At 50.2% G+C, this 17952-nt stretch overlaps 2 protein-coding genes across 6 annotated transcripts; both read right to left on the minus strand.

The window, feature by feature from the left end:
• Window positions 1–734: 734 nt before the first annotated feature.
• LOC112118003 (aryl-hydrocarbon-interacting protein-like 1) lies at window positions 735–6608 on the minus strand. Of its 2 annotated transcripts, XM_024216192.2 has the most exons (7): window positions 6435–6608; window positions 5324–5503; window positions 4530–4718; window positions 4140–4316; window positions 3212–3353; window positions 1685–2212; window positions 735–1594 (listed from the first exon to the last, which is right to left on the minus strand). In XM_024216192.2, the coding sequence occupies exons 1-7, from the start codon at window positions 6528–6530 to the stop codon at window positions 1266–1268; spliced, it is 1641 nt and encodes a 546-aa protein (XP_024071960.2). In that variant the 5' UTR covers window positions 6531–6608; the 3' UTR covers window positions 735–1265. The 2 variants fall into 2 exon arrangements, with proteins under 2 accessions (XP_024071960.2, XP_026508840.1); XM_026653055.2 differs by lacking the exon at window positions 735–1594 and having other exon boundaries at window positions 1828–2210.
• Window positions 6609–7298: 690 nt separating this feature from the next.
• Window positions 7299–17929, minus strand: TAF7L (TATA-box binding protein associated factor 7 like). Of its 4 annotated transcripts, none has more exons than XM_024216199.2 (13): window positions 17827–17929; window positions 17127–17177; window positions 15200–15273; window positions 14158–14236; window positions 13155–13288; window positions 12621–12747; window positions 12262–12320; window positions 10989–11061; window positions 10385–10501; window positions 9750–9938; window positions 9496–9608; window positions 9045–9104; window positions 7299–8061 (listed from the first exon to the last, which is right to left on the minus strand). In XM_024216199.2, exons 2-13 carry the CDS (start codon window positions 17137–17139, stop codon window positions 8017–8019), a joined length of 1083 nt encoding a protein of 360 aa, XP_024071967.1. In that variant the 5' UTR covers window positions 17140–17177; window positions 17827–17929; the 3' UTR covers window positions 7299–8016. The 4 variants fall into 4 exon arrangements, with proteins under 4 accessions (XP_024071967.1, XP_024071966.1, XP_024071968.1 ...); XM_024216198.2 differs by having other exon boundaries at window positions 10989–11067; XM_024216200.2 differs by lacking the exon at window positions 17127–17177 and having other exon boundaries at window positions 10989–11067.
• Window positions 17930–17952: the final 23 nt, after the last annotated feature.

A 17952-nucleotide genomic window follows, 5' to 3' on the forward strand; every position in this document is an offset into this window, starting at 1 on the left:
CTTTTAATTTATAATAGGCAGAAGCCAGCGGTCTCTACTACTAATGGTGGAACAGCATGAGCCCTCAGCAGGCCTGGTTGTACTTCTACAGGGGCCTCCCCTGTTCCCTTCCCCAAGCCTCCTCCCAGGGTCAGTTCAGTCACAGCATTTGGGAGCCCCCTCCCACCATATGGAAAAGGGGGAGCTGAACTGGGTCCTGACCTGGTGCTGAATTCCAATGCAGACGGAGCTCTGGGCAAATCAGAAGCCTATGGCCACTAGTAACTTCCCCATCCCGCCTCCCATTCTGAATCCAGCCTCTGGTTCCAGGGATTACACCAGTAAAATGGGGACAATTTCCCCCCTTCTTGCCTGCTGCTCCCCATACACCCTCCCCCAACTCTGCCCTAAAGACAAAGTGAAAACAGTAAGCTCCACCCTCTGCCTCCGCTTTCAGACAGTGAGCTCTGGGGGCAGACGGCCTTGTTCTTGGGAGCTCAGGTAGGGCTGTCTGTGTTTAATAAATAACCTTCTCCTGGGGCTGGTTGGGAGGCTGGGACAAACAGGAAGATCCATGCAGGGAAAGCAAAGCTTTTCAGGGGCCAGGAGTGTCCTTGGTCTCCGGGGCAGCCTGGGAGCCTGCTGGCTCGGAGACGCCAATCATAGCCAGGAAAGAATCCTGCCAGAGCCTTGCCAGGGACACACTTTATTTCTCAGTGAGCAAGCTGAGCAGCAGGAAGCAGTACAGGGGTTAGCACTGCTGACCCAGCACAAGGTGAGCGCGGGCTCTAGCACCGAGCACAGGGCGGGCTGGGAGAGCAGGTGCATGAGGCATCAGTCCGATTCACGAAGATGAAGTTGGCAGCCTTGGCTCCTGCACTTTTGAGTGAGGTTATGTGGTCAGATCCTGCTTTCATTGGTGGCTCAACAGTGACAGGGTTTGGGAGGAAGCCTGCACCATACAGATGGCAAAGAGCTCCAGACAATACCCAGTTACCTTTCACTGAGCCAGAGCTCTTTGTTCAGGCCAGAGTCTAACTACTCACAGAGCAGCCCAGCTGGACCTGCTAGTCCCCCACTATTTCAGCCTGTCCCTGGGCCCCCTGTATTGAATTTCCCTTCCTGGGCTCTCTGCTGTCCTGCACTACACTGATAGTGGCTGGGACCCTTTGCCCACCTCTCTTTGCCTGCCTAGGCAGCCCTAGTGAACGGCAGCATTGTCCCTCAGTGCTGACCTCCCTCCAGTGTGTTAGCAAGGAAGCATCTTGTATTTCTCAACATTCATCTCAAAGTGTCCTGCTGTTCTCTGCCCCAGGTCCAACCCCTTCCCCCAAGCTCTGCTCTGCTGCTTTAGTGCTGGAGCAACCTCCTGCTCTCCCTCCCCATTCTTTATCTGCCTCTGAGCTCCTTTCTCTGGCTCCTGCCCCATGACTCTCCCTGGCATTCTCTTCTCCAAGTCCTCTCTCTAGTGGTCCCTTCTGGCCATGAACGCTATGACTTTCTGCCGCACAATCACCTTGGCTTGCTCTTTCCCTCTCTGCTCTGGAAAATCCTTCTCCAAGGCCTGTCTCCGAGTTTCCTTGTCCTCCCCCTGCTCCATCAACCCCAGAATTCCCTTGGTGTGTTCCTTCCCCTGACTCTTCCCTCTCTGCTTCTATGTTCTCTTCTGCCCATCCTGTCTCCTCCATCCTGCCATCGACCCCACAATTCCCTTGGTCTGTTCCTTCCCCTGGCTCTTCCCTCTCTGCTCTGGCACTCTCTTCCCCAGGTCCTGTCTCTGCCCCAGACTCCCCCAGGCCTTGTTCCCTCTTTGCGTGTGTGTTCTCTTCTCCAAGTCCTGCCTCTCTCGTACCCCCCTCTGCTCTAGCAATTCCTTGGTCTTGTTCTTCCTCCTTGCCTGTGGAGCTCTCTGTTCCCAGTCCTGTCTCCTCCCTACCTTCCCCAGAATTTCCTCCCTCCTGCTTGCCAGCTCCAGCATTCCCATCTCCTCCCAACTGCCCCTTCCCTTCTGTTGCCCCTTTGAGCTGAGGCTGCTGGAAGAGGCCCTGGTATCTCTGCCGATCTTCCACATGTTTTTCTCTCATCCTCTCCCCCAACAGCCTCAGCTCTTTCTTCACAGCCGCTCCCAGTGACGGGTCCAGTTGAGCCACCCTCAGGAAGTCTTCTCGTGCCTCCTTCTCGTTCCAGACAGCAGCATGGGCCTTTGCGCGCTTGAAGTAAGCCTTCACGTTCTCTGTCAAGTGCAGAGAAGCGTGGGGTTATTTCCTTTCCTTTCTCGCCCTGCTCGGCCATCACGCACCCCTGTCCTGCCTGCAGAAGAGGGCCTCTGAGCTCCTTTCCCTGGAGCCTCCTGCTGCAGGTGCTGAGTATCCCAAAGGGGCTGCACCAGAACAAAGATCTAGGCTCCGCTCACTCCTATGGCAATCGCAGCAGGGCGTTGTAGCACTACACTGCTCTACAGCTTGGCTCCCATTTAATTCACTGCCATGCAGCAGGATTCCACTGTAGGAACTGCCAGAGCACCCATCTAGTCCTGTATCAGTGTCTGGCCAGTACAGCTGCTTCCCAGGAAGGTGCAAGCAAGCTCAGAGGGGACAAGTAAAGCATAGCTTGCCCACCTGGGACGTTTCTTAGTAGCCTCTGTCAACCACCAGTTTGCTCATGGCCTGAAGCGTGAAGGTTTCTTATCCTAACTTGAGATGTTCTCATCATCCAAGCCTGGCTTCTGTAATCTTACTAAGCTCTGGGCCTGCGGATCTAGTGGCAGTGAGTGCCACAGGCTGTTACACCTGGTGTGACAATATTCCCTTTCCAGGACAGAGTTCTCACAAGGGGAAAGCAGCAGATGAGAGATAGGAAAACACCCAGTGACCAACCCAACCTCTCAGCCAGAGTGAAGGCTACCAGCTGTTCCTGAATCTGCCACTCTGCACTAGCATGTCAGCTTCCATCACTGACTCAACCTTCTATGGATCTAGTTCAAGCTGTGCTCCGGCTGGGTTTGAATTCCATGGAAGGCAATACTCCTCCAGCCAGGAGGCCCGCCCCTGAAATGCCTTCTCTACACGAATGTAAGTGCTGGAGGAAGGGAGCAGCTGAAAACCTCCCAGGGGATCGGTAGCAGAGAGGAAGCCCCTGCGTGACAGGAGCGCTGGATGCAGAGTCCCATGAGAACAAGAGCCCCTCTCTGGGAGCCTAGTGGAAGGTTGGGACAGGCTGGCGAGGCGATTACCATTGTTCTTCTGGAGGAGGTCGGTGGTGTGCTCTAAGACCTCATAGTATTCCCCCAGCTCCAGCTGGCACTGGCAGTAATTCAGCACAAGGGGCGTGATGAGTTTCTCCAGGCTCAGCCAGTCTTCAGCCCAGGGCTTCTCCTGTTCACAAAACCAGCAATGTGCAGCGTGAAGACACCAGACCCCTCTGGCTGGGCAGAGAGCTCTCAAAGGGACAGAGCGCCCGTAGCCAGGAACAATACATAGTGCATCCCGCGGGGGCTTTGCAGGCAAACTGGGGTAAATGGAGGACAGTAGCTACTGTTGAAGTAAAACAGCCAGCATGGAGCGTGCTTGCTGGGAGCATCCCAGTGCATGCACGACCTTCAGCCATCTGGCTGAGTATGCCGTTCCAAGAACCGCTGTCGGAGCTTTCTGGCTCCCCTCCTTGCTGGAGGCCACAGGTCAGAAGTGGCTGTTTGCAGCAAGCCCTGCCTGGCCTTTCCCAGTGACTTGTTTTGATTTAGTTTGCAGGACTTTGTACCCTGAAAACATCACTGCGAAGGCCTAGGAGTGCAGGTTCTCCCAGCCACATGGAGCCACGGTGTGAGCAAAGCGACCGGCAGACAGGGCTGTTATTGTCTTAGGAATCGTATTGGCTGCCGAGGACCTCCCGAAGCTCTATAGCTGGTGGGGGGGGGGGGGGGGGGCAGTGCAGCCAGCTCACTGCTGCATGTTGCAGGCAGGGCATGTGCAGACGGTAGGGGCTGTGCAGAGGAGGGAAGCGGTGCTAGGCATGACGTACGAATGCTGTGGAGCTGGGCACAAGAAGCCAGAGCAGGAGGTGGCTGTCCCTGCTCCAGCTGAGCTCTGACCCATCACCCTGGGCGGCAGTGCTACGCCAGCCCACCCCTCCCCATTTGCAGCATCCAGCGGGGTGGCTCTCACCTTGGCCTGGACGTTCCGCAGGCAGATGACTGCTTCCTGATACTTCGCTGCTGCTTCCTGGTACCTCTTGAGCAGGACCAGCCGGTTGCCCTCGCTGTGCAATACGGGCACTGCCGACAGTTTCTCCTCTTTGTTCATGGCCCATGTGTCCCGCTTATAGGATGAGGGGTCGTCCACCTGGGGTGTGTGTGTGTGTGGGGGGGGAAACAGACCTTCACACTACTGGCCCCATATGCTCCTCACACCATGCCCAGGAGAGCTGGGCCCAGGGCTCCCCCTGCCCCAGAGGGGCTACCAGCCCAGGCTGTGCCACGCTGAGCATCGCGTGGTCTGTCCCGACTTTGCTCTCCCTCACCCCAATTGCCTTTCCTCCCCTGGCCCGGGCCTTACTTTGAAAAGCTCCATGATGAAGATGAGAGGCTGGGGGGCCCTCTGTAGCTCATCCAGGTCCACATAACCCGTGCTGTGGTAGTCGAACATGTTCCCCATCCCACAGCGGTGCTTCTGCCCCTCCAAGGGGTCCTTGCCCTCCGCAATCCTCCTCATGCCCTTGGAGACCAGTGCGTACATGCCTGTGTGCTGAAACATTGGGGGGGGAGGGGGGAAGGCACCTTGGCTCAAGCACATGTACAAAACATTCCCCCTAGCCCGGGGGCCATTGAGAGCAGGTGGGGTGAGATGGTGATGGGAGGCACCTGCTCTCAGCAGGGGGAAAGTGGAGTTAAACCCCCCGGCTTAAGGGCTGGGGCCTGGAATCTGGGTCAGGTATTCAGACAGCAGGCCAGGAATACTGTAAAAGCAGCTACCTGCCACAGCAGAAATAAATGGCTCCTCTCCCTCGAGGGCTGAACTGCAGCCTGAGCTGGGGCTTTTCAGTCTGTCCTAGAGTTAGAACCTGCACCCACCAAATCTCAGGAATAAAAGGACTTGGTGAGAGAAGACATGCAGCCCAGTGCTCCAGCTCCCAGTTACATGCTGCAGGGTGCACGGAACCATGCATAAGACAGGTACAGATGTGTATGCCAGTGCGATCCTGCCCAGAATGTATCTGTGGGCTGTGCACACGTGTAAGTGTTCATACCGGTGTGTTTTGGTGTCAACGTGTTGATCATGCACAATGTGTGTGTGTGTGTATATCAGTGTCTGAAATCTAGGTGTTCCCAGCCATGGGGGTTGTCACTCACAATAGCGTCACACCAGAACTCTGCCACTTCTCCGATCCTCATGGAGGTTAGCAAGGTCTCCCACACCTCGATTTTGAACAGTTTCCCCACGATGATCTCCATGGGGATGCCAGCCTGTCGGCTGTCGTCTATCACCGTGCGCTCAAAGTCGTCTTTTAGCGTCTGAAAGTGGAATGTGAGCTGCACCAAAGAGAAACCAGTGCAGAGTGGGTCAGCTGCAGGCATGACAGTCTGGGATCAGGTCACTGAAGTAGTAAGTAGCCTTCTCTCCCTCCCCTCTCCACCCTGAAACTTGGCTCAATCCCACCCTTGGGTCACTGAGAAGGGATGACCATGACCCCAGCTTAGTGTTAGTTCACTCAGCTGTTCTCATGGGGTGAAGGGATAGGCTTTGAGGCACTCCACCATCTGCTATTTATTCATATTATATACAGTTGCTCTCTGCCAATACCTCTTTTTAACCCAACTCGGGGCTCCAGTAGAGTGAACTTCCTCACAGCAGTGCCTTGCAAATATAGCATGCACACTTCATAGCAGGGGTTACTGCAAGCTAACCACAAAGAAAAACATTAGGTCCCACTGCTAGAGGCTTAGAATGTGGCTATCTCTACACAAACAAGGGGCACCCGGTCACTCCCATTATCTGCTCCCTACATGCATCCCTTAGCTTTGTTCCTTCTGTTTGCTGTGCTAATGTGGCTCCAGGAGCCTGAGCTGGATTACAGCATACAAAGCTGTCAACTGGATTCCAGTGGCAGAACCTATTAGTGCAGTTGATGAAGGAGGCAGACAGAGCACAGCTGGAATCTCAATGCCTGCAGTTAGAAAAACCTGCTGCCTGGTAAACTCAGCTAATTTGATCTGGACTCAATGAGAGAAGAAATCAGCTGTTTTTATTTTTAGAGTCACTTCTGACTACAAGTGCTTTTAAAGGAGACACACGTGCAGAGGATTTCAGTAATAAGGGCTCTGGGTCACCATCTATAGCCCGAGAGCCTGGGAGACAGCTGCTGGGGAACCCAATACAGGCTGTCATTCAAGGGTATGAGATAACATCTGACCTGCTCTATCCCTCCTTAGCCAGTTTGAGATGCTTGCTGAGAGTAGTTACCTTGCTCCCATCTTTGAATTGCGGCAGCTCCCCTCGGCCTCCATGTAAAATCTTTTTCTTGACTCCTTCCACATTAAGCAGGTACATTTCATCCATGTTGAAGCTGTTGGCAGATCTCCCTCCTCACCTCTTTGGTTGCTGGTCACACCCACTGTTGTTCTCGCTCTTCCTGGAGCTGAGTGTTTCTTCGATTCCGGTCTGTTGGGATGAGTTTTCTTCCTCCTGTGGCTCATCTAACAGTCTTTAGCTACTGCATATCTGGCTTAAGGCTGCCCACCCTGCATGAGGCTGTGACTGCACTGCACCCTAAAGCCTTTTCTCCCTGGACTTCCCCTAGGTGGAGTTCGCCCGTTCAGGAGCAGAGAGAACTGTGCTGTACAGTAACCACCTTAAGGAGCCAGAGTGGCCCTGTTATCTGTTATACTTTCTTACCCCTCTGTCTTCGCCTTACTCTTTCCTCCCCTGTGGTAAGGAAGAACCTCCCACCCAACACCCCGTGATGCATTCTGACAACTGCTGACTGGACTGCCTTTCCAATCCCCTGCCAGGTTAATCTAGGATTGGCCTCCCTAATCTATCTGGGATTAGAGAAAGCTCCCTACTCACAAGGGCTCTACCCAGTGGGCGGGGGGGGAACGCCCCCACACTGACAGCACAATAGCAGCTTCCCAGTTGTCCCTTGGGAGGGTCCCATTTGTATCTAGCTCGCTCGCTGAGTGAGAAGGCAAAGCTGCTGCAGCACCCCACCACTTTTACATCTACAAGCACCAGGGAGCTCTGCTGCCATCAGTCTCCAGCTGGCAAAGGGACAGTGCCAGTCACAGCACAACTCTGAGGAAATGAGCACTACAGGACAGAGCAGGGTTGGAAACACATACACTTTATTCATTCCAGTTTTGTTCATGCAGATGTTCCCCAAGCATGGGCACAAACTCCCAACACTGCAGACCCATCAGAAAGTCTGTTAAGGAAGCACATGCCCCGCTCAGGGAATGCTGCTTTGCAGGCTCAGATGATAGCAACAACCAGGTGATGCACTGACCTGGCTCTGCTCCTCCAGGCCTGCGCAGTGCATGGGGGGTTAATTCCTGCCCTTTGCTCAGCACAGCTTTCTGGCACCATGAGCTAAGGTGACCCAGAGCAACAGTGCTGTGGATTAGCCTGTCGGGAAGCAAAGTGCCTTTGAAGGAGCGTTCTAAGGTATGAATGATTTCCACTGAGAGAAAGATGGGTCAAACTAGTCAAGGAACGATCTCCCCCAGCAGTGCAGCTAAACCACTAGCCATGTGTTTCTGCTGCTCTCAGAGAACCAACTGCAGGTTAGTGCCTTTCTTTCTTCAAAGGTTAATGGTTTGGGCTGCACTGTCCAGCACAAGGAATATCAGCCAGCAGCTCTAGAAACAGTGTCCAGGAGAATACAGAGTGCCAACATTAACAGGAGTAGGCTTATCAGCAGTGAGGTCATGCCAGTAACGTCAGGTCTTCAACACAGAGGATGGCTCCAGAACCCGTGGGTGAAGCGTCCATCTCAGCACTATGCCTGCTTGGAGGGTATAGCTCCCACCCTGATCAAAAGCCCTCCTCACTTCTCCATAAGGGATTCCAGTTGTTCTTGCAGAGAGGTGAGCTGTGGAGAGAAGGTTGGAAGGGGAAGGAGTGAAGCATTAGAGATATTTTATGTTTAAAACTTCTTAGATCTCTCTCTCATACCAAAGGGGTAATAATACTCTTCTTTCTTTTCAAAGGGATCCCCAAAACTTTTTACAAACTATAGGTCTCTATGAACACACCTACATGTAACTGCCTGAACAGAAATACCCATGCCTAAATGAGGTGCAGAATGAGCATGAGTCTTATTCTGCCCCTAAATGGCATGTTAAATAACCAGTTACATGCACAAACATCTGATTTGATTACACAACTGGAGTAGCTGTGTGCACATATTCGGAGCATGTTTTTAAAAATCAGGCTCAGATGTAAAAACTGGTTTGTTCGCAACTGAAATGCAGCCACTTCTTGGGTGGAATGCTGCAGCTGTCTACAGCAAACAACATTACGCAAGCCAGTAAGTGCGGGGGGGGGGGAAACTGCAGTATTCAACTGAAACTGCAGGGAGAGATGTAAAGCAGCAGAATATAGTTACCCAGCTTGGTAATTTGCCAAGTGACCAGAGCTACCCCTACTCTTCAGAAAGCGCTACTGTATCTTTAATGGACACATGTGGTCAGGGTCTTCATTTTACATCTCACTCTAAATATGGCAAGCTCAGCCTCAGAGCACCCTCTGGAACAACGTCACTTGGCTAACTAATGTTCCGGAGAGAAGACTACACCTACTGTATCACCATTTCCAGCAGCTCCACTGGTTGTAGGCATTCTACCATGGGGGTACTGATCAGGTACAGCCCTGCTTAGCTTGTGGCAGCTGTTGATCACAGCCTGAGGTGGTGTGGTGCAGGGCTCAGAGGGCTTTATACAGTAAACTACTGAACAAGCGTGCAACGTGTTGCTTCCTAATGCTGAGAATCACTCAGCATCACCCCACAACACTGCACACTCATTGCTTTCTTCTACAGGAACATAGAGGAGACAGTAACAGAGGCTTCCTCACCTGCTGCTTCTCTCGGTCTTCCTGCTGTTTGAATTCATCCAGCACAGCCTGGAGACGGGTCTGGAAGAAAGACACAAGCAAGAACATAACTGCTGGTGCTTCTCAATAGTGGCCATTTATGTAAAGAGAACAAATCTGCAGTCGCAATTTGATAGGCAGCAAAGTAAAGGGAACATAGCATGGATTGCAGGACCCTTATCTTCTTCAGCACAGTTCCATGGTTTGCTCTGCATCAGTCTCAGGTCATCCATGGATGACTGGCTGGAATGTATTCGTATAGCCACTTTCATCTTAAATTCCACATGGCAAGGCCATGGGCTACTCTGGGACAATAGGGTTGGATGCCTGCTGGTTCCAAACCTTCACTGCATCAGCTGAGCTGAACAGGACCCCGTAAAGAATGCATGGTTTGGGCTAGAAGGAAAGGTACCAGATGGTGGACGGCACTCACCTTGAGGGCTAGATTCTCTACTTTCATGATGAGATCTTCCTGGCGCTTTCTCCGTTCCTGGGTCTCCTGGAGTTTACCCTTCAGGTTGTCAATCTGCTTTTGGATCCCCATGGCTAAGGGAGACAGCAGAAATGATCCACACCATAGTCTGAATTATAGCACTAGCACAGCAACTTGCCAATCCCCCCGGCACCAAGCCTTCCAGGGTACTGCCCATCCTCGGCACCAACCTACCACTGCCTAAGACTGCTCACCTATCTGGTTTGTTCCCTCGTTCTCCTGCTGCTGCCCATCAGATTCATTCAGTTTGTCCTGCAGTTGCCTCTCCAAGTCTTCTTCTGTGTCCATGATGTTCAAATCTTCATCGTCATGATGATCTCTCTCATCTTCATCTTCACTGCTGCTGCTGATGTCATTAAATATCTCCCGCAGTTCATCATGTTCTAGTGGTGTGAAACAAGGAGAAAAACATTGAGCTGATGAACTCCCATCAGATTCCAGTGTGTCCTCAACTCTCCCTGAAAGGCACTGCACATCCCTATGGCTGTCAGGCATAGTTTTTTGTATCCAGTGTCTATCTAAACACACCTATCGTCCTTAACCTTCCTTATGGGATCCAATAGACTACAAGTAGACTAATTCAAGACCCAGAAAATACTGATTTTCTCTCTTCTGCCATGTTCACTAGAATGGCAAATGCATATCTGCTTGACCAAACTATTATTGTCCTGTTCTCTCATACCAATGAACACAATCTCAGCATCCAATTCTGCTCATACGATAAAATACATCTCCCATGTGTAACTACCCCATAGAGACCAAAACCAGGTGACCCTGCCTTCTGGAAGCAAAATGATGTTACTAAAAGCATAAGCCTTCATCAATGTACCCGATGAGCCATGGCCCTGCTTGTGGCCAGACATCCCAGGAGAGGAGATGTCCAAGCCGGTGAGTGAACCATGGTTGTCTGCTTCCTTTGTTTCATCTTCAGCAATGACCTCCCAGCCTGAGAGCAGATACAGAAGAGTCAAGGAAAAACCAGAAGAATGACAGACGGTGGTACCAGCAAGAGCCCACTGACAGCAAGGTGCTAGAAGAGGTTCTCCAGCTAACAGTACCCCAGGGATGACTCCAGTCTCTCTTGGTATCCCTCTCTAATTCTGCACTGTGTTGGCAGGGTCACGCAAATGTGGCCAATCTGGCCCTGCAGGCCTATTTCTGTGAAGGGCTGTCTTCTGGAGATGATGCAACCAGTTACCCCAGCGTCAGGAGTAGCACAAGGAGGGCTGTGACGAATGCCAGAGAGAGGTCATTGAGGAGAAGCAGCAGGTTTTGAACAGGGTAAAGCTCAAGCTATAATTTCAGTGTCTGTTACATGCTCATGTCCTGCCTGCTGCTACCCATGTGTATTGTGAGATCAACTTAACTTCTCTCTCCTCTGAGCCTTCCTCAGCCACTCTCCTGCTCTGCAGAGTTAATCGAAGAAAGGATACGGACACTGACAGCTTCAGCATCTGTACTCAGCAGACGCTTCACCTCCTTTTCCACGTCTGGAGACTCAATGTACTGGGCCAGAGAGGGGAAAGAGAGAAGAGACGGTGTTAAACACCCTTGGACAGACAGTTCTCCAATTCAGAAGTATCTTGGCTGTTGGCTGCCTCCCACACCTCACCCCATCCCAGCCCCTTATTTTAAGGCTCTTTTATTTTACTCTATTCTTTTAGACTTTGAGCTCACCCATATCCCACCGGAAGACTCTCCCTTGCCACTACCTGCCTTTCAAGACAGTGTTCCATCTTCCTCCTCTTTGCCTCAAAGCTCCTGAGTGAGCTGAATCTTCTCACTATCCTGACTTCCGCTCCATTCTCACACTCCCAACACCACCTCTGAATAAAAGCTGGCCTGACTGTATGGCACATGAGAACTCCCCAAGGCTGAATTCATTTATGAATCCTCAGTGAAAGGCCTCCCAGGTTTGAAAGTCACCTGCTGAATCACAACAAGGTTTCACTTTTTATGATTATTAAATTTGTTGGGAATGCCGGCTAAGTGTTGCTGCACTTCTCCTAGGGGAAAGTCTCAGTGCTTCCAGGGTCTGGTTTCCCTAACGTTACATTGAAATATTGCTCCATTGTGTGAAAGTGAAGTGCAAAGCAGAGAGGAATTAATTCTCCCAGCCTGTCCCACAATAGGCAGCCACTTAGTATAGCTTCATTTCTCCTCCAGAGTGCTTTATTACTGGGGGCTTCTGCACAAAGACAGGATTGGAAGGGTTCTTCTGCTCCCACTTCCCTTCTGAAGTCATTCTGGGTGCTACATCGTAGCTGGTTGCTGTAGAAATGATTGGGCCCCACACAGAGGACTGGGATTTCAGGTGGGGAAAGAAGAGGAGCAGATAAACTCTCTTGTTTCTATGCAGATATTTCTAGTAATTCAGAAAGAAGAGACACACTGTATGCAAAATGGACACACAGAATCAATCCACTCCTGCACAGTGGGCTTTCCCCACTCCAGGGCATCTTTCAAAATTCAGCCAGGAGATTGCCAAGAAAATGTTAAAATGTCCTAGTTGCCTTCCCCTGTGCTCTGTCTGAGTGAGGTGTGAAGCAAAGTGAATAAAACCCATGTTATAAGAATTCATAGTGCAAAGACAGATTGTTACGCTCCTGACCCAGCTACGCACAGTACTAGTGTCTTCTTCTGTCCCCCACCTTTGGGCACCTCTGACACCATAGGTGCCACCATGGATGAGGAGATGCAACTCACCTTCTTCTTAGCTGTTTTCCTGAACCGCCTCTTCCTTACATTCTTCAGTGGAAGAGTAACTGGAACAAAGGAAACAGGCTGTGTGTCAGGCACGTGATCTCAGGGGAAAGTCACGTGCATGATAGATTCACGGCGTCTGAGTACAGGAAACTCCCACTCCAGGATGTGAGAGATCCAGCAGCACTTTGGTGGGCTGAGGGCAAGGTTCTCAACTACACAGCTGAGTGAGGCGCCCTGGCAGACTACCCCTGCATTGTCTAGGGTGGAGGGGAAGGACGGGGGGGGGGGGGGGAGATGAGCAGTGGGAGCTGTGGGTCACGCCAGAGTAAGATAGGTAAAGCACCCTGTATTCTACTCACTGCCATGGTTCCAGATGAATTTCTTCTCTCTGTCCTTGTCCTTTTTCTTGTTTGCCTTGGGGTCAGTACTCACAGTTGGCTCTTCCAGAGGGGGGTAGAGATCACCGTCCACAGTACACACGAGCATCTGAAGCCCCAGAACACAAAGGAGCTGATTATAATGTGAGAGCAGAGCTACTCAATTAAATTAAAGGCTGGTACATTTACAACATATACAAGGAAATGCTACTCCCTGCAGCATGTAGTCAGCCTCTGGGATTCACTGGCATAGCTGACAAAATCACCTTTTGTGGATGGATCAGTTTACGACCAACCTTCTCTTAAGTTAGAAGGGAGCAGAAGTCAGGAAAGAAATTGCCAACTGCTATGCTGCGATGGGAAATTTTACACCACAGCTGCTCCACTCACATTCTGAGGATGTGGAAATTAGCAGTGGGGTACCATATGTTGCACTGCCATAATATAAAGGGTCAGACTTTTGTCTGAAGGAAGCAAGCACAGGACACCAGAGTGAATAGAATAGGCAGCCCATACCTGACAAATATCCGCTGTCTTATAGAATGTTTTCTTATCTATGGTTTTTAAGCTCTCGGTGATGCAGGGCAGGTCCACCAGCTTGGCAGCTAAGGGGACGCGATCTACACGGACAATCCCATGACGCCCATCCGCTGCAGAAAACCAAGAGACAAATTAATGCAGTGGCCAGCCCAGTAAATGGCTAACCCGTATGCTGCATTCCTGGGCCAAACACTTTAAAACTCCTGAGTGAACTGGAGGTGCACAGAACTGTCTGGCATTTTCCTGTGAAATCTGTGATGCTCTTAGCAGCAAGATAACTACAGATAGACTCACAGAAAATACCTTTGAAGGAGAGGAAGGAACAGTGGGGTATGCTCTACAGCTATGGCTATTCTAACAGCTAGAGGCAGAGCTTTCTTGCCTTTGAGTCCTCCAGGGCAGGACTGGGAATTTGCTGATGGAGTTGAGCTAGAAAGAAAATTCTTGGGATTTTCTCCAGGGCCAATGACTTATACCCGTGTTAGTAAGATGGCTCTACCCATGTGATTAGTGCATTGCACGAATCAATAGTATTTTACCTTCAGAACTACAAATATTCACATCACAATCTCTGGCAAACAGTGAGATGCCCATTTTGTGAGGTGCAGAGAAAAGTGACAGACAGCTCGGGCCAATCACATTAAAAAGGAGCTGTTCTATGCATACCCTCTTTATTGAGGTTGTTGGCCAAGCAGGTTCTCACAAGATGTGAAGCTTGTCCAGTTGGGGTGTGTGCAGCTTTCATCTACTTCACTAAGATGAACTTCTCCTCTGGGTCTCCCAATGGGAAACCAGTTCTTGGTTTGATGCCGGGCACATTTCCACCAGTGCACCCTTCTCAGCAAGTCTGCATGATCCCCAGAGAAGCCCTGATGTCTCTTCCCACTCTGGGCTCTGCAAATCAAGTCACACTCTTTCAAAGCCTACAGTACTCGCTCCTGAGCTGAGAGATTAAAGGCAGCTGATCTTGGCTACTCACGGTGTAATTCGATAGTAAGTCTATCCTTCAGGTTGACGCTTCCAGATTGTACTGCCCTCCGCACAGTGGAGGCATATTCCTGAGAAAAAGCAGATGAATGAGATAGGACTAGACTTGTGTGCGTTAGCTGATAGAACAGCTAAAGAGATAATCTGCTTTCAAACCCAATTTTAATCCATACGTTCATCTAAACACAGAAACTCAACTGAAAAGCACCATTAAACACAGGAAGAGCAGAGCACTTTTCCTAGAAATGTGCATTAACCTCGTGGCTCTGCTATTCCCAACGTACTTCACAGCCAGCAACCTAACGTAATTTGGGAAAGATTCTATCGCTGGTTTAACGTCCCTTAGAAAACAGAAGCTACCCCATGTTTTTATGAACTGTACATGTCTATTTTATTTATAGGGCAGCTGAGTGACAGACCCGTTCAGCAGAACTCAGATGCCCACTCTTTCAACTCCTCTACAATGCCCTTGTGGATAACCAGAGGGGCTCCATCAGGGTCAAGGGGAGATGCCTCATCAGTGTGTTATTTGAAGAAGCTTCTTCCCAGATTAAGCATTTATTGAATGAGATTAACTGCACCAAGAGTGAATGAAAGAACTGATCACTGGCAATGAGGACCAACTGAACTATCACTTCTAAATACTTTGCCTTGATCTGTTTCACAACACCATAGTTTCTCCAAGCAGCAGTGCACCCGGATGCATCTCACAGGCATAGACATGAACAGGAATGGGTAGAAGGCTGGTTTACGAGGTGTCATTTAAGGGAGCTACATTACAAACAGGCAGGGGTTCAGTACAAATAGCCAATCTGTCTTGATATCTCAAACAGGGTCTGTAGAATTCCTATTGCTTTCACCCATCTCTTTAAACCCTCTCTACCTTGAGTTGCTGCTTTGCACCTTCCAAACTGGGGCTGGACTGGATGGGTGCCTTGGGAACTTGGTGATTTTTGCAGTGATGGTAGCCTTGTGTGGGAATGTTCCTCCCACTTTGTCCTCTTTAGACTGGCCCAGATCTAAGGGTCTCTTACCGGAGGCAGCCGCAGAATAAACTGGCTTTCCAGCTCATGGGGAGCGTCGTCCTTGTTCTTACTCATCTTTAGTTCTTGAAGTCAGAAAACAAGATAAAACACAACGTCACCAAGATGTTTGTTCAGTCTGTTTTGACCTCCGACAGTTGATGGCTACTCAGCATTTATAAATAAAGTGGATATTCTCCCTGTTATATTACTAGGAACTGTATGTGCCGGCTGCTGAGATACAGACACCGATGGGATAGACACTTAACTCAGAAACTCCTTAATTGACAAAGCTAAAGAATTTCTGCTGCTGGTCCCCAGTGTTTACATTCTGTCACCAAGTTTCTGTAGGATCTCCCTTATATGAATCAAAAGAAAGTACAAAATATTCCTGATCACAAGGATGCATTTGGGACGCGATATAAGAGTTTATGCCTACACACACACACAGCATAGAAGAGCTTAAATGAGAGACAAGAGCTGAAAAGAGAAAGAGCAGTTTCTGTGACTACATGGGATTCATTTCTGAAGTCATTTAGGGTAGGATTTTCTAAAACCCTCAGTGTTGACCTAACTGCTCCTATTGACAGCAGTGGTACAGCTCTCAGTTACTTCAATAGGAACAGAGTTAGGCCAACACTTAGAATTTAAGGGTGGGATGCTAAAAAGTGCTATCAAATAAGGTTCTGCTTCTAAAACTTACATGATCAATATTCTTTTTCACGAGAGCAACTTTAATATAACATTACAAAGGGAGAGAGAGTGGGTGTCTCTATCAGTTATGTATCTGATGTTACAATTACATGTGAACAGAAGAATACATTAGAGGTGAAATCATGCATTGCCTGAAGTATCTGATATACTAGTCTAATAGTTCTGCACTGCTAGGGGAGAAACTCAGAGTACTATTTCCTGTCCTACTGTCTTGCTCCTAGAATGGTGGTGCTTAGAGTGCTCAGCTACATACAGCACAAGCCTCCTGTAACAATATTCAACCGCAAGTGCTCCATTGACATGAAGGGCATCCTGCCCACTTCTCCTTGCTAAAAGATGCTATTATAACACTAAAACAATAACGTCATCTTCAGGTCTCAATAAGAGACAATGGAGGCCTTGTAGGGAGAAAGACATGCTTTTGATTCTGCTCCATTAAGTTTATCACATGCACTAAAGATACATTTTCATTATACTCAGAACTTCTCTGAAAGGAGGATATTCCAGGTGTATAACTCTCAAGCAGAAGTCCAGGAAGAGGCACCTGAGGGAGGCAGCATTCTGTGCTTGTGAATCTAACACAGAAGCACAGGAATCCTGCACTCCACATTAGAAACTGTGTGTTTAAATATCAGGAGTCCTTGACAATGGGAATATCTCCTTGAGGAAGCACCAATGGTGGATCCATAGCTAAGGGCTTGTCTACACTTACTGGGGTTCGACAGGTGGCGATCAATGCATCGGTGGTTGATTTAGCGGGTCTAGTGAAGACCCGCTAAATCGACCGCCAATTGCTCTCCTGTCAACTCCTGTACTCCACCTGAATGAGAAGCGCAAGGGGAGTCGACGGAAGAGCGTCTCCAGGCGACATCGCATAGTGCGGACCCCACGGGAAGTAGATCTAAGTATGTCAACTTCAGCTACGTTATTCACATAGCTGAAGTTGGATAATTTAGATCAATCTCCCCCCGTAGTGTAGACAAGGCCTATGGCTGCATCAGGATTTTCCTTGGGGGCCTTAGAAGTCATATATACATGGAGTGTATGTACTTTGTTCTACAGATTCGATTTCAGCCCCAACAGCTTGCTATTCTCCTTTGGATACTTTCAAAGAGTTAGAGGGAACACAGTGAACTTATGACTTTGAAGTATCCTTTTTCTGTAGAGAGGAAGCAGAGACAGAGAGACCCAGCACCAGAGAGACATAAGCAAACAAATTCATTACTTGTAGATGTCATCTTGCCTCTTCTTGCTTCACACAAATGTTTATAAACATCTGTATCATTCAAAAGCCAAATACAAATGCCCAAAGGAAAAAAAAGAAAAGAAAATCAGTTTTTTAAAAATAAATGAAATAAAAAGTGATGGGGTAGACTAAAACAGGACAAAATAAACTTAAAAATCGCACTTCTGCGTGAGAAGCGATTACCTGCTATTGACACAAGTAACAACCCCGGCTATTGCAAGAGCCGAAAGGGGAAATACCAGTCCCCCCACCCCTATTTCAGTAGCCCTGACAGGGCTAACGAGGCCCGGATCCTGCAAGCCTGTGGGCGGACCCCTCTGCCCACCCCCCCATGTAAGGCAGCGGCCGGGCCCGGGCCGTTCACACGGCGAGCGGGGACCAGACACAGGCTGTAAAGAAGAAGCGCGGTAACTGGGGGCGGATCTGACATCTCCCGTGGCGCGTCCCCGGGCTCAGGGTGGGGCGAGCGGCTGGGTCCCAGGACACGAGCTCGGCGGTGTCCTTGTTCCGGCACCGGGGCGGCCAGAGCAACTGCCCGGCAGGCGAAGCGATGGGCACGGCAGGGGCGGGGGCACTGGGCTGAGACGGTCCCGGGACCCGCCCGCCAGCGCGCGCAGCGGGATCTCGCTACCCCGGGGGGCCTAGGCCGGGCCTACGCTCCCCGTTCCCCGCTACTCACCAGGCCCCAAGCGAGGGCCCCTAGCAACCGGGGCGGAAGGCAAGAGTGACGCGCTCCCCGCTAGGCGTCTCGTTCCCCGCGCTGGTTCCGGAGGAAGGGTTTGGCTGACGTACCGGAAGCGGAAGT

This window comes from Terrapene carolina, unplaced genomic scaffold (genome assembly GCF_002925995.2).
Source record: "Terrapene carolina triunguis isolate 2854851 unplaced genomic scaffold, T_m_triunguis-2.0 Scaffold131, whole genome shotgun sequence".
NCBI lineage: Eukaryota > Metazoa > Chordata > Testudines > Emydidae > Terrapene > Terrapene triunguis.

What these genes read in the sequence shown, in the direction of transcription:
- TAF7L (XM_024216198.2), bottom strand. An exon ending in TTATTCTGCGGCTGCCTCCG is followed by an intron (nt 14,237 to 15,199) that starts GTAAGAGACCCT and finishes GCTTTTTCTCAG; the next exon opens with GAATATGCCTCCACTGTGCG. An exon ending in GGAAAACAGCTAAGAAGAAG is followed by an intron (nt 11,068 to 12,261) that starts GTGAGTTGCATC and finishes TTCCCCTCTCTG; the next exon opens with GCCCAGTACATTGAGTCTCC.
- LOC112118003 (XM_024216192.2), bottom strand. Translation starts at nt 6,530, where the DNA reads ATGGATGAAATGTACCTGCTTAATGTGGAAGGAGTCAAGAAAAAGATT. An exon ending in AATTCAAAGATGGGAGCAAG is followed by an intron (nt 5,504 to 6,434) that starts GTAACTACTCTC and finishes TCTTTGGTGCAG; the next exon opens with CTCACATTCCACTTTCAGAC. An exon ending in TCATCATGGAGCTTTTCAAA is followed by an intron (nt 4,317 to 4,529) that starts GTAAGGCCCGGG and finishes CACACACCCCAG; the next exon opens with GTGGACGACCCCTCATCCTA.